Below are 25518 nucleotides of genomic sequence, written 5' to 3'. Positions count from 1 at the left end.
CTAAGTTCATAAATAATTGAAAAAATCAATATCTCACTCGGTTTTATTGTGTGCTTTAAGTTGAAAAGAAACAGCAATGAAGACAGATGATGAGCATTGGAGATTGGCTTCAGATACTGAGGTGAGAGGATGAGAAGCAGATAAAACCGGAGGCGTTGCAAAAGATGTGATAGCAGAATTTCCATTGCGCCATTCCCGGGAAAAAATGAGATAAAATGGGCAAAGCTCGCGATCGAAAGAATATTTATCACCTGTATCTCCAGATACGATTGTGTGATAGCACCTATGATCCTTGAGGTTGATAATGCTGCAACATCCTTTGCGGAATTAAAATTTTCTACGTGCAGGGGAAGCTTACCAAGAAAGAAAAAGTAACAATTTATGTAATTGCACATTATCAAAATGGAAAATAGTTGATGATGGTTCACATAATTCCAACTCAATGAGCTACCAATGGGCTCGAGTTAGTGTCATGGGTGGGCTGACTGCGGGACATAAACATTTTAAAATGATTTTTAAGTAATAAAAACGAAGAGTCTATCGCTAACAGTCCGGGAAATACAAATAATAATTTTCAAATGAAAATTTGACGAATGGCAACATCAGAAGACTTGCACTACCATAAACCCGAATATCATCCCACTTTTTCAGGCATCATTCCCCTACGATAATAAAAGGCCATAATAATTTAACTATGGACACAATACTGCGAAAAGAAACTTCATCTTACAATAGCACTATTTTTTCCATTATAGGCCGGAATCCTAATCTCCTCCTTGTCAAACGTCTGATGATGTGAGTCATGACCAGTGCGTATATAGATATCTCTTTTCGACGAGCATACTGAATTTATATTAACTTATATAATTTTCTCTGGTTGGGCTAAAACACACAATACGATTACTAATTGCCTACTTATCTCAATTAAAAATTCAATATGATTCGTCGCTAAAGATTGTGCGACCGTTTTGAATGAGATTTGCCCTTAACCTGTGTTTTTCAGATGGGATACATTACTAAACCATAGTAAAATCAGACTAATGATCTCTCACGGTAGGAATTACAGTGTTCATTCGAAAACTATACTTAACACGGGATAACCATGGACAGGATTTTCGGAAATTAACTATTACGACCGAAGAAGCAGTCTGATTAAAGATTAGTTAAATCCAAGGTTCATCTCAGAGGGGTCAATACACTAAAAACACAGTTTCATCACGAAAAACCGTACTCTTCCTGAGGACAGGAAATCAGATATGCAGCGCAATCAAAACAGCGGAACCGCTGTAATAATTTCCAAGGATTTCTGACGTTTCTTCCTCATCATCACATTTAGACGAGAGAGGTATCGGTGTACGGAGAAAGCCAAAATAAAAATACTAAACAACATGTCATCCACTCAAAAATAAGCGAGTAGTTCGCCGAATCACCTTGTAACTCAACATTTCATGGAAATGACCGCGTCCGGAAAACATTAGGCCGTGTTCCAACAGATGAACACAGTCATATAACCATCATGCCAAAATTACATCACCACCTTGGGGAACGTCCCAAAATGGCCAATGAAATGCCAACTATAGCCTAAAGCAACTTTAAAGATTTTAAATACTTGGGGGTAAATTCCACATCCAAACTTGATTGGGGAATGCATATTGATCAGGTGGTGGGAAAATCATTTAAAACATGAGAAATATTAAATAGAGTACAAAAGAAACGGCCTACATGACTATGGTTCGTCCTGCATTAGGATATGCTACTTCGGTGTGGGATCCTCACCGTAAAACTGATACTTCAAAAGCTTGAAAAGGTGAAAAGAAAAGCAGCCAGGCATAATATAGGGAGGATAGAAGGGGGAACAGTATCACAGCTATCCTCGGGTGTTCAGGATGGAAACTATTAAAAATTAGAAGAACCATAAATAGGTTATGTGGAGTCTATAAAGCTTTTAAAAAAAGCGTAGTTAGAAGGAAATAGGTCGAAAGCTGGACCCACCCTGCTTCATAGGAAGGAACGAGCATAAATTCAAAGTTAAGTTTAAAGAAGCAGAAAACAGATATTTTGAAAAAATCCTTCCCATATGAGAGCTCTATGCTCTATGTAGCATCTAGCTAGGGGTAGTGCACAATGCATATCCTATGAAGCAACTTTGAACCTTCCCAATTAAGCATCTAGCCAGAGGTTGTGCAAAATGCATGTTCTATGAAGCAACTTTGAACCCTCTGGCAAGAGGTAGTTCACGATACATATCCTAAGAAGCAACTTTGAACCTTCTTATCGCACGATCTGGCCATAGGTAGTGCAAGATGAATAACCAAAGAACATCCTTTGCACTACTGCAGGAGAATGTTCTTTGAACTCGGATAGTGCGCCATTTGTTGATTCTTTGGACGTTCATGAAGAACATTCTTTGCACTAAAGTTGCTTCGCTGGAGAATATTCTTTGCATATCTTTTGAACTAACTTTTCCCCACTGGGAGGAAATTTTTAAGAATAAGTGTCCATCGATTCTTGGTTGATGTCACTGTGGTTTATTAGGGAGAGTTGGAAATTGGGTTATTAGGGTCGATTTTCATTTGTTAGCGGTATGGTATTAGAATTAATGTATTTTAATCCTGAAGGTCTGCTTTATCTTTCTATACTTTGTTATTAGATAGGTATACTTGTCATCCATTTGTTTAAATCCAATGCTGCCACCAGGAAATAGTCTACTGGTAGCAATGTGTGAATTAATAAAAATGAGAGCAATTTCCTTTTTTAAATCCCTCAATAAATCTTATAACTACAAAAATTAGATATTATATTATTATTACCAATTGAGTGAAATATCGAAGCTGATTTAGCGTTCAATAATTACCTTTTGTTCCAAAAACAACCACCGAAGTTCCTCTTTTTTCCCCGGTTATCGTTGATCTTTTTCCCTTAAAAACCCTATTCGCAACGCTAAGAGACCCTAGTCTGTCCCCAAGAAACCTTTAAGTTGCAAGCAATATTATTCGCTTCACAGTATTTTTTGGCTTGGACTTTCAAAAATTTTTCTACCGAAATAGGACTGTAACAAATAAAAAATTTCAAGGCAGCTCAGAACAGAATGGATACCATGATTGATAATATTGCAATAACTACGAAAATTGTCCCAACCACATAACTTCCCTGCGCGAACAATCTAATAGAGATATAATTCTTTTGTGATAAAACTTTTGTTAGGCGTCACATGGATGGGTACTTATGCGAAACCACCACCCTGAGCGACGGCATGGCCATCAAATGTTACGTGATGCAATTCCCATCAGGCAAGAGTCACGAAGCGAGGGGAAACGTGGTTGGGCGCAGCGACTACTCTCGCTTATACAAGGCACGATGGCTTTGACCTCTTTGTACGCAGATATGATATATACGAACCGCGGGATAAGAAAGTGAAGTTTCAAAACGGAAACTATCTGCGCCCTTCCGCACGCCAAAAGAAAATATCATCATCTATCATGGCGACAAAGCAATCGAGCGTTACACTTATAGTTTTTTAACCTTATGGCGCATGCTGAAGCATTTAAAGAGTTCCACCAACGACTCAACAGCAGAAGCCGAAACTATTAAGAAACCCTTTTCGCTTTCGCGTAAATCAAAAAGTAAGATGAGTGTCTTGCATTTTCCATTTTTTTTATTTCCAAGGCGATGGCGTTTTATTTACAATCGTTCGCAAAATATACCCAAGACATAAGTAGACATACGCAGTCACCCTAGACGTAATTATAGCTCAATAAAAATAGACAAAAATATAAATTCAAACTGCCAACGGAGTTAACTTGTTTAGCCTCGAAATGATGCTTGGTCATCAGAATTCCACAATGACTTAAGTGATATAGTAAGCTGGGTAGCCTATATAAAGGCCTGTATATACGCTATCCTAATGTAATTCTTAATAGCCTATTTAGAAATTTGTTTTCATGGATGATTTGCGGAAACTTTTTACATCGAAATTTACCGAAAGCCTTTCGTTGGCAGGTTACATCGGGAATTAAACACACATATGCCCATAATGATGGAAATGCACCCGAGCTGGATTCAATTACGCGCCTTAAGGAGTGGCAGGAGAAGACATACCCAGCTTCAACCGAAGCTGTTGGTTTGTTGCTAAAGTTTTGAAATAAGTTTCAATTCCTTGGGGAGACGACAGTCATCCGAGTGGGTAATTAAATTACTTACATATTGGAAAACTCTGGTATATACATATGTTATTGAAATCCGATAGATAATACTTTGGCATTTCATGTATTGCCTCAATGACCAGAGCTGATAATTTACTGTGCTTGCTATCTCCACCACTATAAGTATTATTTGTTAATTAGCGTGCCCTGAAAATGTGTGGTCCCTTCTTAATTTTCTCGAACTCACATGAGAAAATGATTCGTTTCATTCTTTCTTTACATTTCAACGCTGGGGATGGTTATTTTTTCATCTAATCTCTCCGCGAATCTTCTTTTTTCTGTATTCGTTCCTAACAGTGAACAGATGTGCGGATTTTTTGCTGAAAACTAAATTCATCAATTCTCTCCACTCATACCACTCTTGCAAACCTATCGTTGATTGCTTAAAAGCGCCAGGTTCCTACCGCCAACAAATTCTTCAACAAATATTAATAAGAAAAAAAAAGTGTCGGTTAAATACAGTGGATTCTCCTATGACCCCGGCCTCAATGACCGTGATGGTAAAATAAAAGCATTACTCACTGTACTTGAAATAGGACCTTACTTATGACCCTCCCATAACGTCAGGAAGGGATGAGGACAGGAAGAAAGGTATGTCATTCAGATACTACACCATCGGTAAAAGTGACAGATGATCACAAAGTACGGGCAGAAATATTGAATCATATCATGCGGGACAAGAATATACGGATGAGAATACCCACGGACCTAATTTCCGCTCACTTATTTGAAAGTCTTGTGCACAGGACATGCCGAACAACGCGCGCGCTTGGTATAACGAAATGAAATGGGTTCACGGGAACTATAGAGGAAAGATATGGGCTGGCAAAAATTATTCATTCAATTACCGAATCATTAAGCTAGATATAACCTGCGGGCTGGTATTCGAGGACGATAAGAACATGGGTTGCTAATTTCAAGAATCATTTAACGTTTCAACCTCATTTCTGGAAATTATCGAACTTGAAAGAGCCAGAAATTTGAAAAAAAAACTGGCAGTTCAAATGATTTTCCAGGGGCGAACTCGGGCGAAGGATGTTATAAACCATATTTATTTAACGCAGTTCAAAAACAGCAAAGGAACAATTCAAAGGGCTCATGATAAAAAACAATTAAAAATATAGTAAGCAAAATATAAACAGCAATACACAAAGTAATATTCGACAGTATAGCAAAATGACAAACAAAGTGGTCATGGTAGTAAGTACTCATAGGGTGGTGCGAGGATTAGGGGGGAAATTACGATGGAGATAGTGCGAGATAGATTAAGGATGAAAATAGGATCAAAATTTGTAGAACATTTTGAATAGGAGTAAATGGTAGAAGGTTGTCTGAAGAGAAAAGAACGTTTAGAGACATTGAACTACGTCACTAGACCTCGTGCGCGAATGAACACGAAGCGAGAAAAGAGAAAGAGGTCATATAATCCGTATTCGTCATTATTAATATTTAAGAAGACAATGGAATTAAATAGAGGTTTATCCATCACAAAAATTCCCGAGAAAATACTTTTATTCCCATTTTATATCAATGCGGTAATGCCACAATGGCAATTTTACCATCCATATCCCTAGCATTTCCCCTGTGCTCACCAGTGATGATGACAGAAACTTTTCAGCACTGAGTACCGCAGGATATCTAGACCAGCAAACCTTTCCATTCCTCTCAAACCTCAAGCCTTCGAATTCCTCCGATACCAGCTTTTCCCTCGCACATAAATCAAATTTGACGCGGACTTTAGTTCGAGGGCGGAAGGTAATTCAGTTCTCAATCGTCTCTCTTCGTGGAGGCTCTCACCTAACGTCGAGGAGTGATCCGGTTCTCGTTAAAGAGTCGCGAATGCGGGTCGGCCACATCATCGACACTTATCACAAGGCACGCACACACCCGCGCCGACGAAGATTAAGTGCCGCGTCACGACCTTCATTCCTCTGGAAGAGGGAAAAACCAGCCGAGCCGGAGTAAAAAGGATCGTGAGCAAATAAACACGCATGTATCAGTAATGGGCTAATTTCAGAGGTAAACTGGGTCAGGGCAAGAGATACACACCGCCATCAGCAATTTCATGCCTAGGGCCGATTTTTATTTCTATTGAGATTTTTTTTGGAGAAGAAAAGAAACATGAAAGAGGCAAAGCAGGGAAGAATAAAATAGAAATAAAATCCAGAACGTATGGTATGGTATTAGGAGGAGGCGACCGACAGCTGAAGTCGTTTGCGCCATGAGGAAAGGGTATGAAAGGAAGATTGGAGAGAAACCCGGCGTTAGCATTAGCCTACTCTTAACGATATGCGCCATGGGGGACACATCTTATGTCCCATCCGACGGACGGAGTGTTGCACTTGAAATGTCTTCCACACAACTTTTAAGCAGGGATCGGACAGCCTCTGAAAATTTTTTGCCAACGTCGGGATTTGAAGCCCACACTCAAGCCACCTCACCAACTCGATCCCCAAAAACCAGAACGTTCGCTGATAATTTAAATAAGGATTAATATATCATTTGTGTCCTTATCATTGCCAAGAAAAGTTTTCCAAGTATGTTAAATATATTTTTTAAATTTATATCTATTTGATAGGAGACAGAAAGTATAGATGGAGGGAGTACTACGCGGGGTGGGGATGATGAAAACGGTGTTAGAGGGTAGAATGTTAGGTAAACGAGAGAGAGGAACCAAGAGAATAGGATTTTTGATATAACTAAAGGGAGTAGGCCTTATTGTGAACTGAAGAGGGAATTACATGAAGGCAACGGACACTTGAGACATTTTTACTTCCTAAATACTCATAGAAATCTCCCTTAATCGGTAAAATGATTTAAAAAATAATCACCATAGTATGCACCATCCCTTGTTTGGCTAGTGACCTAAGTACCTGACCGAAAACGGATTTTACAAATATTATAATCTTGAGGCTATAATGATAGTGCGTAACCGAGCACATAAATATTTTAAAACATGTTTTAATGAATCACCATCGAATTTGATCATAGGATGTGCTGAAAAACGATTATAACTGCTGGAACGTGAAGGGTAGCTAGTATATGTTCTGTATGAGTGGTCCGCAGACTTTCCACGGCTTTAGGATAACTGATTTGAATGCTTTCTCGCTTGTCTTGGAGATTTACTGAATGAACCGGGTTCTGATTGAACTCGGTCTGAATGTCTCACACCCCAAGCTCCCCAGTCGGGTAGTCACTTTTGTGCCTTGTCTCCCACCGGCGGAAGTATTTAAGCTGCCAAGTGTTGCGTGAAATGTGCGCGTGTTTTCACTCTTTTGTTTTTAAGACACATTCGCGGTAACTGCATACGGAAGTTACAAAAATTAGAGACGAACGACCTCGCGGAAATGGATGAAAGTAATAATTAGTTGACGCTTGCCCGCGATTTTTATCATCTCATCATGGAGATAGATAACAAATTTTGCGCTCAAATTCAATTGGAAATTCGTTATTTGAAACTTCGGAGGCATTAGAAATTTGCAAATGATATACATTCGTAGAAGACTAAACTGGTTAAAAAATAATAAAACATGAACTTTACGATTATATTTATGGTAGAAGTTTATTGTAAATGTGAATAAAACCAGAGTGTATTTAATGGTAAACATTTGTTCTTATACTGGTTGAAAGGATTTTTTGATTGCTATACTAAAGGTTAGGGTTCTAATCCTGGTGGCGGCGAATATAGATTAAATACATCGCTATGTTTATTATTAAAGTATTCTGCTATTGTTTTCATGGAGTTCCCTCTTCAATTCATAATATGGCCTCCTCCCTTTCATTCTATCTAAAAATCCTCTTCTCTTCCTTCCTCTTCCTCGTTTACCCGAACTTTTCCTCTAACACTGATTTCGTCATCCCCTCCCCGCTCGGCACTCCCTCATCCATACCTTCTGCCTCCTCCGTATCTCATCTAGAAGCAGCCTCTACTCACCCACAGTGCACAATACTTCGTCGTTCATCCTCTTTTCTGTCCACTTTACTTTCTCCATACTTCTCCACGTCCACATCTCGAACGCCTTCAGTCTACTCTCGCCCTCCTCGCCCTTTTTCGCACCGTAAAGCGCTACACTCCAGTTCACACTGTTCATTGCACTTTTCTTTAAACTCTTACACATCAATACTCTCATAAGCTATTTCCTCTTCACCTAGGAAGGAGTTTATATTGGGCACCGAAGCATCGAATCACCTCTTAGACGATTGCGCCTTTTATTAAAGGGAAATAATTTCCTTTAAATCTGGTAAAATATTCTGGTTTGCAGGGATTGAAATCTCAACATATCTTTAGCCAACATGTCCCATATGCCATGTGGTCACGTATTTAATGAATCATGTGAAATTTCGGAATTGCTTGCAGCCTTGGTCCTAACATTGCTCAGGACATGAGGTGGCTGACGAGAGCATTGATGAAAACGCTGTGTTGTGAAATTCACAAACTCGTTTGTGTCAACTTCCCCTATTAGTGACCGGATCTGAGTCATCATTTTCTAAATATGCCGGATAATGAATACCTTTGCCTTTACCGCAGAAAATCAACTTTTACGTCGCTATCAATCAGGCCATTGCCTAGAAAATTTGAAAACCTATTCTATGCTGTAATTTGGGCTTGGCATGTCGAATACCACAGATTCTTTTCCATTAAACGCGGTTAACAATTAGCAAGATAGAGAAATAAAAATATGGGCAAAATATCAATATTTCAAGCTCTACAATAGTCAGAGTTCGGAACCCTAAAAGAAAAATTTTGCACAATAATTGATGGAGCGGAGTGAAGTAGAGCAAAGCATATTATTTTGTATTTTCGCAATAATACATAAATACCGTGACCCACATTAATTTAACCACAATTCTCTAAAAGGATCGACTATAATGATGTTATTACTCCCCAGAAAAAAATATTCAGCCCCTTTAGGGTAGTATATTTAGACCTTGTTAGCTAGCATATTCAGCACAAAATTTATTCGAGTTCCGCCAGTTACGGCAAACTACCGATTATGTGTTTGGCCTCAGCTGCGTTTCGCGCGCCGCACAAATAATCAGTTATAACCTCGTAGGGCCATCAGTGGCCCAAAAAGGATGTTGAGTGGGCAAAGGAAGTGATTATGCGGAAATAGAAAAGACGTTTATCAAGAGATCTCGCTTCAGTTCGGGGCCCACTGCGACCGCTCAGTTTCAGCTCCTTTTTTAGTTCTTTTTTTCCTCTCTCGATTCCTCGACGAATAACATCTCCATTCCGAACCGAAATAGCTTTATGAAATGCTCGCTTTTTATTTCTCCAGTAAAAATCTCTGAGGGGGTTAGAAGGCGCCACGAGGTGAGAGATGAACATATATGAAAGGAAGAAGCGATACCATTAAAAATTTTCAATACGTTGGACAGGAATAGTCGTATGGGCCAGCTCGCGTCCTCACGATGACGAACAAGGCTATAAAACACAAAGTTCGTTCCTGGGAATCGATATTTATGGTTATCTATCCTCAGCTAGAAATTTCATTCTGACTGCTATACGTGCGAGAGAGTAGATATATTACCGTGAAAAGCTGTTAATAATAACTTCCAGCGGAAAGATTTTAATTTAAAGAGTATATTTTAATGGCTTTCATGGTTCCAGCTGAGTCGAAATCAGAGTAAATACACGCGTGAGGGAAATCGGATACAGCGCATTGGGCCAAGATTGAAATGGCAAAATCCGTAACCATGTGATGGGTTTATTGGATGATTTCGACGATAGAATATATTGTCGTGAGATTTATTTCTTTTATAAATATTAACTGCTGGGGATAAGGTTTCATAATCAGCCTCGGGTTTTGTTTAATGAGCGATCTCTTTGAACGCTCATGTGTAAATTTACTCTGAGATATATTCTCTGCTTCTCAGGGTAAATATAAGGAGCTGAGCTATAGCCTGAGCTACGCGTTAACATAAAGCCGGGGCCAAAATTAAAACGATATCATTTCATATTGTTGCCGATATTTTAATGGAAAATGATAAAATTGTGGGTAAAGCCCCAAAACCAACTTCAATTTAAGGCCTCATACCGCCTCTCCAACGAGAATCCTTAATTGGGCGGAAATCGACTCTAAGCTCGAAATAAAAAAAAACTCACGATGTGTTGATACATGGAATGCCAAGCAAATATGGAGTAGTAGATAAAATATCTAAAGAAGTTAGGAAAATGAAAGCAAAATACGCCAAAAATTATGTTATCGCACTTTTCCCTTTCGAAACGGGCTAACCTAAACCGGGCCTCTTATTTTACGGGCAGCGATATCAAGAAACTGGTTCTTTACACGCTGAAAGAGTTTACGATCGATTCAAAATAGGGTTCTAGTTCGAACGATATACAAATTTTACATATATTATAACAAATGATTTACTTAAATGAGGAATCCGATTCATAAAATTCCTCTCAGATATTCCTTTTTTATTTTCTCAGATAAAATTCCACTAAAATAATGAGAAAAAGTTAATTGCATTGTGCCAAGTCAAGCCAATCAAAAGTGACAACCCAAACTTTTATCAGTCTCATCTTTAACGTAACATAAAGTCCCATTATTCATAAATCAATTGCGGTTATCCGGGAGTCATCCATAATAGCAATATATAGGCAAAGCAAGGAAGATAACTACACAGTTGATTCTATCCAAGCATGTGACGAGGTAGGGTGCAATAGGGGCTCCCGAAATTTTTTCAGCTTTCCCAAAAATAGTGTGTGCGACTGATCAAACACGCCAGCCTGCGTGTGATCATTATCAAATATATTGTTTTTGTTCATGAATACATATTTCAACAATTTTGCGTAAATATCTCGTTTAATTCCAATATACCAAAAGATTTTGTTCACTTTCGGAGACTCGAGAGGACAATTGACTAACATTAGACTTGCTTCCACTTGCCCGAAATAAATTTATGGCTACGTGTCTGCCACCAATGAAGCATCCACATCACATTCTTTCACGATCCGTTCATACAAGTCTCTGTCCCGCCCACTGTTACTACAAACGCAAACCTCACACACGCACATGGCGGCCTTTATCCCATGCTTACACCAGCATATCTGAAGAGATATATCCGAAGCACGGGTAAAAAAACCTGCCCATTGAGAGATATCCACTTAAGTGCACGGAACGAATTCGAGACGAGTCGGCAAATTCATACCTCGACAATGACGTAATGCTGACGTCACGGCTTCTGAGAAAAGCGCTATAAGAATAAATTGGGAGCTGCCGAGACCGTGAAAGCGCGTCAAAAAAGTAAGACTGATTAAAGTTCTCTCCGACAAATTAGCATAATGACCAGCAGGTAACATGAGTGGTGTGCGGATAGGGGCTGTAGGTCAAGAGATATGAAAAGAGGAAGAATATGAAGTCACAGAAGGTCACGGTTGAATCATTGCTACACGGAATGGTTTTCCTCCTATTTCACAGTGACTATTTCAAGGTATTTGATAAGGACCAGCAGGAAAATTATATTCAGTACCTCACACAAAATTGAAAGAAAAAGTCCTCACATAAACGGGAGAGTTATCTGATAACAGAAATAATCACGTATCATTCTGAGGGGAACCTAAGGTAAGTAGTTGATTAATTTGAAAACTTCGTAAGTAAACACAATAGCTTCTGAGGTAAAGCATTGTTGAAGAAGCAGAGGGTCGGAACGGGACAGCTTAAGAAGATATCCCTGCACTGCACCCATCAAATAATATAACGTGAGATAAGTTCTTCTTATAAATGAAAATTTAATAAAATATAATGTGGTAGATGCGATCGGTCGCAATATATTTTATTTTGTGAAACAACTAAGTGTTTTCTTAACCTTTGTGCATAATGTGGTAGGTACCTATGAAAGATTTTTAGGTTACAGCTTGCAGATATTTTTGAGCCAAAATGATATACCATTCATTTCAATGACAATACATCAACAACAACTCAATTTTCAATGCATAACATGGTATGTATTACCGTAAGAAATGAGAGTTTCGATTGCAAAAGTTATTAATACTGAGAGCAGTTAAAAATGCAATTTATGTAACTCCCTACTGCAATAATTTTCTGCATATATCCCTTTAGAGCAGGTAATTTTAACGCCAAATCACATAAATCCTGTTGCATTATCAAATTCTGAAGTTCTTGCACATAAAATTCCATGATGGGTAATTCTACGTAATACCCCGCTTACAACCTCATTGTCGTTTAGCAGGGGTGCTCGAACACTAGCCGTTAAAAAAAAGAAAAGTTAACTCCTCAGTACCACTCATATACTATAAGCTTTGTTCATTTATTTTAAAGATTTATTACGATATGAAAAACCATGACGGGAGTAGCATCCTAATATTTGTGTAACATTTTGGTCCACTCTTAAAAACACTTCAAATTTAGAAGGTTTGGAAAGTAACTCACAATCGCTTCGATCCAAATTCAAAATTTTCGCACTCTTCCTGTTGATTTTCGAAGTACACCATGCTGTTTATTTCTCTTCAGACAGGAATTCTCTTCTCAAACACGCTTGGTTTTATTTTCCTTCGGTGCGACGGAACTAGCTTTCCCACCTCTCCAAAAGAATGATTTCGCCGTGAAAATCTTCGTCAACAACATCCACTTGGATTTAACCGAGCGAAAATCACTCTCCGCCTAGCATTTATTAGGAGTCAACCGTCCGAAGTCGAATTTTCGCGGGTGGAGCGGTTGTCACGCCTGGGAAAAGCGGGGTTCCGTTTGACGCCATAAGATCCCAGACCGGGGAAACGCCTAGGGCAAATGAAAACGAAATAACCTCGCAGCTTTAAGAGTTGATGAGGTATCTACAAAGGGAAAAAAAGGAAGCGCATTACCTGCTGAGGAAATGCACGGGTTCCCTTCCTCTGCCTTTGTGCACCGAGTTAATTCTACTTGAAAAAAATGAAAAAATACATAAATCATTAATATTAATACTACATTCCTCATACTATAAGCCGAGAAAATGCATACTGGAATAGAAGTCACATAAATTCAGAATGAAGTCGTGAATATCCAATGATTGAAGAAACTAGAAGCGATATACTTATCAACCCTCTTGAGTAAATACATACGAGGACGCTCAAGGTGGCTACACAGAAGATAAAAACTAAGGCCATCGTTGGAACTTCTGACATCGGGAGGTGTTAAAAGTAATAAAATCAAATAATTATTCGCAGATAACATAAATATCATGATACTTCATCTACGTGAGCATTGAATATATAAAAATAATGTTTCCAATCAAAATATACAACATGAAAACAGAAGCTATTGTCGCAATCAACCTTTTGAGCCATTAGGTATCAAAATACCAGGGATCTAGCCATTTCCCTCTTGGTTACATGCGCAGGACTCAATTGTCGCCCCTGTCTAAATAAATTCCAAGTGTTGGCTGATTACATTACACGAATCTAGGCTGTTTTTCCTTAGCATTGGTAAGACGAGCCGTTTAACATAAAATTCCCAAATCATTTCCATCCGTTAATTAAAAGGTAATGAATTTGTTTTTTTCACAGCTTTCCTATTTTGGGAAGTACTGGATGACGTTAAGAAGCAGATTACCGAATAATTAGTACGAGGATAATCGACCAAAAGGTTGTGATTCTTGAATAAATTTTCCATTACAACGCAAAGAATTATTATAGAGTAAGTACGATTAAAATAAAATTTAGTGCGGTCAGTAAGGTATTAATTGCCTAAAAAAACGTAATTTATATTCGATATGAAGTACGTGCGAATCGGTTTTGAAGGAATTTTTGTGGGAAATCTTTCGCTATCGTTAATGTTAATCGTACGAATAAGTAGATTATTATATATGTACGATTAACATGTACTTCTAAAATTGAAAAATATAAATGCACTGATTGAAGACTTATAGGTGGAAGAAGATCAAACCGATTCCTTTTGAGAGCAAAAAATCACCTCGCCATGTTCAAAGATAACACACAATCAGCGAGGTGTTCTCGATGGCGATTCTGATAAATCCGATTATTTGGCTCTTAAAGCTGAAAATACCGATTCACTCGCCATTTTATCAGCTGATAATTAGGCATTCTATGAGATAAAAACTCTATAATCTTAAAAACCTACCATAGAGTCGAAATATATTCATTCATATCGTCATTTTGAAATAAATTGTATTGAAGAAAGAATGAAGTCGGATAAATAAAGGAGGCAATGCCGAACTATAATAGCGGCTTCATACAGTTGCACCGCATTCTTCGTACCTAAAACGGACCATCAGAACTCCGCATTGATAACGAGTAGGGAAAATGAACGGGGATTTAAAATAAATATTTTGCATAGTCTGGGTATAATGAATTATCCATCAAAACACAGTATTGAAACGTCATGGCAACATTAACGATACCAAAAGATTTCCCACAAAATTCCTTCACAACATATTCGCACGTAATTCATATCGAATATAAATTATGTTTTTAAGGTAATTAATAACTTACTAACCGGAGTAAATTTTATTTTAAGTCGATTTTTTCCGGTGAACGTTATATTTTGGTAAGGTTCAAATCAATGCATTCTTTCATTATTCATTCGCAAAAATATCGCTAATTAAACAAACTTCAGTAGGTTAAAATCACAAGTAAGATGCAGCGACTGCACATAACATTTCTCAAAACGCATAGCAGATTTCACAACGGCAATCACCACTTTAACGCATTCCTTTCACAGACAATGTCGAAAATATGAGGAGACAACCACGATGAACCCATTTCTTGCTTTCTGTGGCTCTAATCCAACTATAAATGGGACGATCGATACTTTATACGAGTTGCAGAATGAGGGCACCGAGACATGCACATGCACCGGGTGACCGATTTCGAAAGCCATGAGACATTGTCCCCAAAAAGGGCTGGATTACGTAAAGTCGCAACGGCGTGGAAATACACAAACGTATTAAGCGTATTTCTCGTCAAAATAAATGACGAAAAAATACTCTCTGGATTACAAATCTAACGGAACAAAGTTTAAAAAATAAATATTCTTAAATGAAAAAAAATTGTCATATTTCACAAATTTATTTTCAGAAACAACTAATGTTTTTGTACCTGAAGATGACGTCGCTTCGTCGAAACTAGTAGTACCTGAAAATAAATAGGTGTAATATAATAAAGTTTTTTCATTTGCGATAAAACGAACTTCCATAAGGTTGAGCCTAAGACGACAGAGGGCACGATGTTATTGAAAACTATACACAGTGTCAGTAACGCTCTAGAAGCTCCACTCTCCGCTTTCCCTCGAGGGAATTCTGATATTATGTGAATGGATTAACGCGCTCTTGATTGGTTTAAGCCACGTTCACAACAACTTAACTCGGCGTAAGTCAATATCACCCGGACGTACAAGTAAAATAGTCAGCCTCCCACAACTCAGAACGCGCATTAATTTGAGAAATCGATTTTAGAGAACTTTCGCTAGCCAAATGTCTCGATATAGGTATACCTATCAGCTTCCACAAGGCTAGGCCTGAGACGAAAGAGATAATAAAATCACATATAGAATAGAAAACATTGGATTTGAAGAGAAAAAATATATTTTCAACATCTTAAAAGCAGGGAAAACGATTTTCAATGACCTTGGGTAAAGAAGAGTTCCCAAGAGCTATCGTAGGTATAATTAATGTAAAACGAAGTCTGAGACATTAGGATTGAAATCCGTCCGCCGACTGCGACGGGCAGTTATAAATATTACTCTTCTCCACGCTACATCTTACACTGTGAAGTCATTTTATATTATCGCAGTTTCTGAAAGCATTGTTCGGGAATGGAGTAGCGAGTCACAAGAGAACTCACCAACCCTTGCCAGGAGGAACAGTGAGAAGCAATGATCGGTGATAGTATCATCTCCGAGCAATGAGGGATTTGTGATCACACCACAGAAGCAGGATTACAGTGCCACTCTTAATCTTCTCCCTGATGCCATCGTTAAATCTATCACGGCTGACAGAAATAAAATTAAAAAAAAACGCTAGATAGGTTCTAGCTCGTAAAACCCTTATAATCGGTTTTATCTCGTTGTAGAATGACGAGGACTGAGAGCAGCTATAACTCGATGAGAGCAATAATTGAAGTTTACGTCAAGAATAGCAAAAATAATGACGTGGAGAAATATTCATGATCGAATCCCGTACAATCAGGGCGGTCAACTGAATGAGAACATGCGGAGGGACCGAATTAGATTCCAAATATTTTTAATCGAGAAAATATTTCATAAGGCATTCGAAAATCTATTTTCAATACTTCTAAGGTGAGTGGCTTTCTTATCACATTTCGCCATGTCACAAGCATTTTTTTCATTATGAAAACCAAAGGAATCCGTATCCAATGGAATTTTTTTCCGTATCCAAGCATTTTTTCATTATGAAAACCAAAGGAATCAGTATCCAACGGAATTTGGACCAATGAGTAGAAAAGAACGATTCATGCGTGCGCAAAATCTTATCAGTAACTCTATCCCATCAGATTTTCCGAGACTGCCGGCATTACAATGCCTCGACACGTATTACTAGATACTTGTGGACGATGTAAAAAAAAATATGAACTGATATGGTGAGTAAAAAACCGAAGGGATTCACTGAGTACAAGGAAGAAATAATTCTTGCGCTTATGGGCGTACTCAGCGAGGGGCCCGGGGCGGGGAAGCTGCCCCCCCCCCTATAAGCAAAAATCGCGTAAGTGTTTTAGCAAAATCAGTACTGAATTGAAACGAAAGTATTCAACAAATTTTCTTTTAACCCACGAAAAATGGTATGTATTAGTATAAGATATATAACTAAAATAAAACTATTTTTTCAAGGTAATAATCTCATAAACTAATAAAGCGCTGTTACTTATAATTTTCTTAAATTGTCGGTTTCATTCACCTTTTCCATGCTGAAATGTCACAACTTGGCTTGCCCCTCCCCCCCCCAGTTATGATCCTGGGTACGCCCTTGCTTGCGCTTAATGAGAATGTGCATTATAGCTCAACTTTTCATTGCAGTCGCTATTATTGTGTAATGAGAAAAAATCGTGACCTAAAAAATGAAGGTATATTGTAATAGCCATGGAAGGCATTAGGATGGAGCCAAAGGTGTCACACCTTGTCAGCGTTGGTATTGTGTTTACGAAAAACAGGAGTGACTTAAGTAAACGCCTAATCATTATATGAGTAGGGTTCCTCTAAATACTACCTTTGAATTACTCATGCAGGAGTAGGATAACAATAGAATATTTCCAACATACCATTCACCAGTAATGAACTTCATACACAGCATTCATCAACACTTACTTCAGATTCGCAATTGGCCATTTTGAAGCGAAAGACTACTAATAACAGAGAAAAATACAGTTGAATTTGCTGAAGACGACTCTTCCGAAAATACCTACACACATTCCCACATTTATTCCATCTATTTAGAGAAATTTTGAAAATTTTAGTAACCCATTTGTGGAAGGAAACCATCGCTAGGCGCAACTACCATAACGAAACAACCACTACGGTAACGATCAAAGATAAAAAATTAATGTTTCCGATCTCATCGTACGACAATCCATAACGATCGATAACCACGCCAGCAATTGCGAACGCATTGAAGTTTACCAACAAACATCCCGAAACTTCTGAATGACTCATCACGATTCCGCGGAAGAAAAAAAGTGATAAAAAAACAAATTTTCCAAACACTCACGTAAATGATGTTCTCCTGGAACCGCTTCTGCAGGTTATCCGTAAATGCCTCCTCGCTCGTGTAGTCCTCCAGCAGAACCATGTCCTGGACCCCGACGAGGTCCCTGGCGTGGAGGGCCTGCTCCATCGTGCCCAGCCTCTGGGAACGCGGGACGACGGAAAGGTCACGGCACGAAGTGCTTTGTCAGGGGACCCAAAGCCGAGAAAGACACTCCCACCACCACCCTCGGCGAGCGGTGGATCTGGCGAGAAGTCGAGGATCTCTACTCCGGCGTTTCAATGAAAACCTCGCGCACTCCCCTGGTCCCGCAGTAACTGCTCACCACTCCTGGCGGCCCGAGCCAACTGTGTCACTCCGCTGCTAAACTCCACCGCGCCGACACCTTGGCCTCCGCCGCCTGCCGAATCCAAAGAGGGAAGAAGAAGAATTCTTACATTCGACGAACGATTCGTATCGTCCGGCGGCTGGCAGTGCAAAGGTCCTCTCCCCGTCCTTCCTATCTGACTATCGGCCACTCGGTCCGATATCGAGACGACGAGGACAGATAAATGATGATATGATTTCAGTAGCGAGAGGAGGGGTCTTGACGCAACAAATAAACAGCAATGGCGGCAACAATTATGCACACATGCACTCACAAAACGGGCACAAGAGGCAAGTATGGACGGAGGACATGTTTGCCACAACAGTTCAGCAAGGCAAGGTTGCAGTAAATGTCCTTAAAAACAAAGACAGACACGCTGAGAGTTCGGTTTCCTTTTCGAAGGAAAGCTCAAGTTTCCCGCCTCGGTAGCGGGTACGTGATATTAGCAAGGTTATTCTTGGAAATTAGCAGTGCACAGGCTCGAGTATATCCCAAAGCAAGACCACACAAACACAAGTTCGAATCAGTTTCAAAACAATATCCTCTCTTCTCTTCCCCTGTGATCTATCCGCCTTGCTGTCTTCTCTTTGCCTTAGTGTTGGTTTATCACTCCCTCATCCCACTCAGACTGGGTCCGGTGTTATCATATCTCTTCATTTCGTCCGTTTTTGCGCTAACCTGCAGCGAATTTATTCCCGTAAAGAGTGCGATAGGGATCACCGCCGGCTCTTCTCCTCCATGTCAACTTTTTTTTATCTTTCAAGTATGCACGCAAAAGGACTAGCGGCACGCGTTCAGGGGAACAAACCCGAGGTTGCGGAACGGTGAGGGGTTGTCATGAAGACAGAGTCAACCCGGGTGTAACACCATAAAAAGGTGAGAGGGCACAGAGCACAAAGGATGCCAAATAAATGTGCAACATAAATCAGGTAAAATGGTCAGGAATCACGAAAGCTGTCTACTGAAAGACAATCGCAATTTTAGACTTATGCAGCAGGTAATTACGCTAGATTTCCGCCTAAAAAAAAGAAAGTGAAGGGCAAACAAAAATACTACCACAGAGCAACTCACATGAACGTTTGAGTGTCAATCACAAGGTTTATACTGTGTGTGAGGACAATGTGCTCTAAAACAAGAAACGTGGAGTAGTGTTGGCACGTTCTGCACCTATTTATCCGTCACCGTGGAAACAGAACTTATACGGCGGCAGTAGACTGCCGAACTGCAACACCATATACCCAGTGCTTGAATAAATAGGGGTTACCTCTTTTTATCTATCCAACGGCACTAGAGACAACGAAGAAACGCCGGCGAAACGTTCCAATTTACCTCCACCTGGTTATCAAAGGGAAGTTTGTCGTGGAGGGGCGAATTGAAACGGTCAAGTCGGGGTGGGGAACGACCAGCTTCGGAAAAGACACACACCTGTGAGATCGCACGGGGAAAATGAAAGGAAGCAGCCGCCTACCGCAACAAAGAAAGCTCACCTACACACCTTTTCCCTCCCACAACACCTCACGACTCGAGTCTTCGGCTGCAATTGAACCAGCTATGAACGGAACATACACACACACGCACACTTACACACACTTAATGCGAAGCGCGTAAAGGAGAAAGAGCTCTTTAAACAGGGAGAGGGAAAGAAGACAAAAAATGGGAAAAAGTAGGAAAAAAACAAAACTTCCCACTCGCCTCAACGCGGACGATAAAACTGGGTATTTCCCCACCTTCACTAAAACGGACGCAAAACGCTGCTGGAGAACACACGCGCACAACGTCCGCGCGGGAAATAAAACAGATGAAGGCCGCGGCGAGCGTTGGCGAAAAACCGGCCGGTCTCTCGAATAGAAATCTCTCGAGGAGGGAATGGATTCCACAACACTTGTGGCGGCGCTCCTCGCGAGGAGACTAACTGCCTTTCCTCTGGGGAGCACCAACACTCAACCACGCGGAGGATGACTGCAGAGCGGGGAGAGAAGGGGGAGTGGCTGCCGAGGGGAGGGTGAGGAGTAAGGGGTGCGGAGAGAGTGGAGGAGGGGAAGGTGCGTCGAGGGAAAGTGGAGTAGGGTGGGAGGTGGTGGTGACGAAGGAGGAGGGACTCTGAAAACTCCCCCGCAAGATCGGGAGGAACTTTATAAAAGAAGGGGACCCGTTCTTCCCCAACCGCTTCTTCTCCCGCCCGCCGACGACCACAGTCAACAACCCCGGCGTTGATTCGAGTCGAGGGCGAAGGGTGGCGCTCTCTCAGACCCCCCCCCCCCGCAAACATCCCCCCCAGAGTCAACCCGCGCGTAACCCCATAAAAAGGTGAGAGGATACGGAGCACAAAGGATGGTAAAGAAATGGACAAAACAAACTAGGAAAAAGTAGCTAGCATCACGAAAGCTGTCTGAGTCAGATGACTGAGAGATAATCGAAACGTTATACCCAATAAATAGGTAATTACATACTAAGGATTTCCGCCACAGTTACTGACACAGATCAACCCACATGAACGGCATATTTGAATGTCAATCACAGGGTTTATACTATTTGTGAGGACAACTTACCCTTAAAAAAGATATGTGGAGTAGAGATGGCACGGTGCCATTACTATTGTTTTCCGCCTCACATTAAACTTATAGAAATCGGAAATATGTGAAATATCACACGCAAAATTCAAATCTTAAAGAAATTTTATCCTGAAACAGGAAAATAAATGATTAAGCACCCCCTTTACCTCTTCTTTCACCCCGTAGTACTACTTCTACTTTCACTCCTACTACTTTTCAGTAGAAAAAGAATAAGAGTAAATTTAGCTAAGCTCCAGGAACAGTGCCATCACAAGGTATACTCTGTGTGTGAGAACAGCGTATTCTGAAACAAGACACGTGCTTCAAAACGCCTACTATCTTCCACTCCGCCTCGCGATTGTTAGCTCAATGAAGAGGCAGTTTACAAAGGTAACCAGAACATTTATACCTCTACAAGATTGGAGCAACCACGAATTTTTTAGCAGATGATTTTGCAGTCGACCTCAAAACGTGCTGTCACCCAACGCGCATTTTAATGAGTAAACAAAAGTAGTTACTCGCTTCGCTGACGAAAGAGAGATCCGAAATTGAAGGGAAAATGAGCTATGACTAGGGCTGTTAACCGTAAACTACATATGCGATGATATTATCTATCAAATGCATATGTTTTCAATGCTATTCCTCGCGAGCGAAAACACTCGATTGCAAGTACGGTGAATAAATGAGTCACTCCGCATTCATCACCGCGCTGCAGAAATTTTTGACATCTGATTAGAATGCGCCCAATAAGCAGGGGCGGATGTCATGTCCCCCCCAAATTTTATCAAAAATTTTTATTTTTATAAGTTTTATTGTTTTTTTTTTGTCCTTAAAGGTTCAAAATTATTCAATTTAATCTATTATTTAGAATGAAAATGAAATTTTAGGCTCCAAAATACGTAAAAAAAATGGATATTTAAAAAAAAATTACGCATGAGAACGCCCCTCTCCCCTAAGGGACCAAGATCATGACCCTCCCCCTAATTTGATGCTGAACGAAATATCAACAATTTTTCAGTAGTTTTGGTTCAATATTTATCTTTTTTTTAAACTGTAAAATAATGATGGGTTACCTATCCTACATCCAACTTCACACAAGCACGATGAGAATCAAACACAAAATAATTAACTGGGAATCAGAATTAATTAAAACCGAAGAAAGCTATCTAGAGATAGAAATACTGCTGAATAAGTTCCACCTCAACTAGAATAGGATCGACAGCCCAGCGGACGGAGTAGTCATCCGAAGGAATTTCTATCAATTTCGTGACTAAGAGATAATTAGGACGTAATGTGAATTTCAAACTGCAGTTGAGCGATCCAAGCGATTTTCTAGCAATTTTTATTGTTCCTGCCCCAAGTTTCCGAACGAAAGTTGCCCGTCACCAAGTCTAATCGCGACGGCTTGGATGCGATATTTTATGAACACGGGTTTCCGAGGAAATTCAAGAAAATATTAAGACGAGTGAGTTACAGAATTGGCAAATATGAAAACAATGAATAGCAATATTAATACGTAAAGAAGAACCGGCATATAATAACCGACAGGTCGTAAATTAATCACCAATGTTCAACTATCCTAGGATTGGTTAGGGGCAATCTTCGCTCTCCAAGGACCGGTTTTAAATTATTTTGTTAACGTTAACCATGAGGCAACCATAACTTTTACTAGAGGTGGCTGAAAGTTGAACGTTGTAACTCTTATGCTTAGCGCTAAAGAGAAGTTATAAAACAGGTTCTAAGTCTCTAATCAGCAAATAATTTTACATTTACATATTTCTTCTCTTACTATACCCTTATGTGCTATTTCATACATCAAATCTATATATATAAAAGAAAGTCGAAAATCGTGTTAGTTAGAACACTTATAACTCGAGAACGGCTGCACCGATTTCAATGAGATTTGGTTCTTTGGATTCGTCTCAGGCGGGGTTAACATATAGGCCATTAAAAAAGGATAATTTCACAAAAAAAATTCATCCATTTCCTATGGACATGCTTTTAGGAGTTATAGTAACACAACAATTGATAAGTCGGTCAAAACTACAAATTAAATAATTTGTTTTGTTTTTACCACTTTAATAACTGAATTTAGTAACAATATAACATTTTAATTACTAAATATATTCAAAATATTAATTAAATTGAAATTACATTTTTTAAATTTAATTCGAGCTGATTGTAAGCCCAGCCGTGGCCCAGCTCGAGTTGACACTTCACTACCGTGTTTGTAAACAAATCTCCAAGCAATTGTTGACAAACGGTAATGTCCGTGTTCCGAATCAAAGATGGTTGATTTAGCGAGCAAGAACGAAGAAGTGGATGACTAAAACGAGGTAAATTCAAATAGTTCGTACTCTGCATGGATTCGAATCTTTTAAATGCGTAACAAACGAAGACGAAATCACCAACTATCTACCTGAATATTTTAAGTCCTTGGACGTACCTGGCTTACCAAGGCACGATTTACAGAAAAATGTAGTTTCTGTGCTCATGATCTTTCGAAGCCTAAACCAACCATAACTATCCAACGGAACGTGTGTGATCATTAAAAAATTGGCGATGAATGTGATTCACGCAACTTTACTCAAAGGAAAATTCAAAGGTTTGGAAGTCCTCATTCCGTAGATTCCATGATCTCAACTCATATGCCCTTTTGAGCTTAAACGTATCCAATTTCAAATTCGTTATGCATTCGTGATAACGATTAAAAAATCGCATGGTCATTCTTTCGGTTTTTGTGTTGTTTGTGATCATGTGCTAATGAAAACCCATGATTTTCTCATGGTCAATTTAGCGTGCTATGTTCACGAGTCGATAAACCATCCTCTGTATTTCTTCCTTCGCTTCAAGTGCGTAGCTAGGATAGGGGGTTTTGGGCGCAGCTAATACCACGGGTCTTTAGGGTATAGAAAACTCGCTAAGGTAAGCGGGAAGTGTGGGGGCACTTCCCCCAGACATTTTTTAAGATAAATGGTTCAAAATAGTGGGTTTTGTGGCTGTGTGAATAGTTAAATATGTTTTGTTTGTTAGCCATCCGTCCCCCTAATATTAATAACAAAATCTTTCATAAAAAAATTCTCTAAGCTCTTGGGGGGGGGGGGGGTTATCTCCTAAAGCCTCCCCTCGCTGCGTCACTGCTTTGCTTCGCTATATTTATTTAGCTTCATCCGCTTCATCTTGCGCCTGATACAAAACAAAAACTGTTGTTTATCAGAAGGTGGTTGACGCAAGACATTAAACCCGAATGTGTAGGGCTCACCGTGGTGCGTTTACGCATGCAGTACGTTTACGCAGTGCATTTTTTCCAAACAGAGATACTAAAACTGGCGCGCCTTAAGTCATTTAATGCGAATGCTACTTCATAGGGGCTTTTCTTGCACGATTTTGAGCATCAGTCAAGCGTCGGTCTGGGGTTGTGTCAACCTGCCCTCTGAAAGGGCCAAGTGTATGCAACAGACTTGGACCTAAAAACATTTTTTTACAGCTAATAACGCAAATAGCCAACAACTGAATGCGTATAATTTTTATTTCATAAACTGCCTTATTAAACCACGATGCCCAAAATTTCTTAAGCCAAAACGTAAGAAAATTTGTTGAAAAAAATCCGCGTAAACGTGCTCCGATCCACCCCATGTAGATTCAATAAAGAAAATGTCTTTCTGACAAGCAATTTTGGTACTCATTTACGTAGTTTTATTGAATTTGTATCCTTATTTTATTATAATAAATTAAACATGATTAAAAACGATACAGCCGCTCTTGATTTATAAATGGTGTAAGTAAACTGTAGGTTCATTGATTGTTAGGCGGTACGAAGTTCGCCGGGTCAGCTAGTACGAGATATCTCAATGTTATTCTTGTTGTTCACTTTTCCTCCGACAATTATTTTGATCAATCCATCATGTTTAATGACAATAAGGCAAATTAAATTGTTCCACCCCGTTAGATTTTCAGTAGACCTCTCTCCTACACTCTCTAAATCAAGAATATAAATATAGGAAAAACACCTCATGTTTAATAAAAACAAAACAATTCCGAGATAATGGTATGCTAACGAGACAGACGAGATAATGGTATGCCAATCAGTGATTATTTTCTTTTATTTCCGATAAGTAGAGTTACCTTTTTATAATAACACACGACAAAATTCAAATAGATCTTCTTATGAAGAAACCTTAGGCATACTCGATCGGTAGTATATTGTCTTCTTTTGTGGCGTGCTGATTACTGTAAAGCTGACGGTATCATCTTGAAATAGTCAGGGTAAAGAGAGAAAAAACCCTATTTAAAATATTCATGTACCTCAAACAGAGAAAAAGTTACATGCGAAGATATTAATCAAACTTTCAGAATTTTAGATGTAAGTAAATGCAGGAAAGGGTGTACTCTAGTCAAACCCAGAGTATTTCAAGATGATTACATAGTTATAAATAAGTAATAAGCCGGGAAAAAATATCCAGCCGACCGATTGAGACTGACTTGCCCTTCTATGAAGATTGATTTGAATTGGTGGGTTGTTTTATAACAACAGGGTTATTATGTTCTTTTACTGACGTCAGTGGTAATGTTATCATATTAGTAATGCAGCTGGAGGGAATTATGGACATCCGGTTTCGATTACCGGTCAATGCAAATGTTATTCCTCTGTGGGATGTCCGCACTATATACCCACTTGCGGGTCACCGGATAGCCCGCTTTTACTTCCTTGAATAAT

The 25518-nt window shown here is 39.4% G+C and overlaps 1 protein-coding gene across 2 annotated transcripts in view; it reads right to left on the bottom strand.

The window, feature by feature from the left end:
- LOC124159120 (unconventional myosin IC) overlaps positions 1–25518 on the bottom strand; it is a 139682-nt gene that overhangs the window by 95919 nt on the left and 18245 nt on the right. Inside the window, exons 1-2 of one of the 2 annotated variants that reach the window (XM_046534687.1) lie at positions 19977–20165; positions 17886–18282 (exon numbers count right to left, since the gene is read on the bottom strand). In XM_046534687.1, coding sequence (XP_046390643.1) covers positions 17886–18011 — 126 coding nt within the window. In that variant the 5' untranslated portion in view covers positions 18012–18282; positions 19977–20165. Of the gene's footprint in view, positions 1–17885; positions 18283–19976; positions 20166–25518 lie in introns of those variants that run through there. The other variant, XM_046534688.1, reaches the window with a different exon arrangement.

The sequence above is a fragment of the Ischnura elegans genome, chromosome 5 (assembly GCF_921293095.1).
Source record: "Ischnura elegans chromosome 5, ioIscEleg1.1, whole genome shotgun sequence".
Taxonomy (NCBI): Eukaryota; Metazoa; Arthropoda; class Insecta; order Odonata; family Coenagrionidae; genus Ischnura; species Ischnura elegans.
The sequence above is the reverse complement of the archived record's forward strand: the minus strand, read 5'-3'. Positions and strand labels throughout refer to the sequence as shown.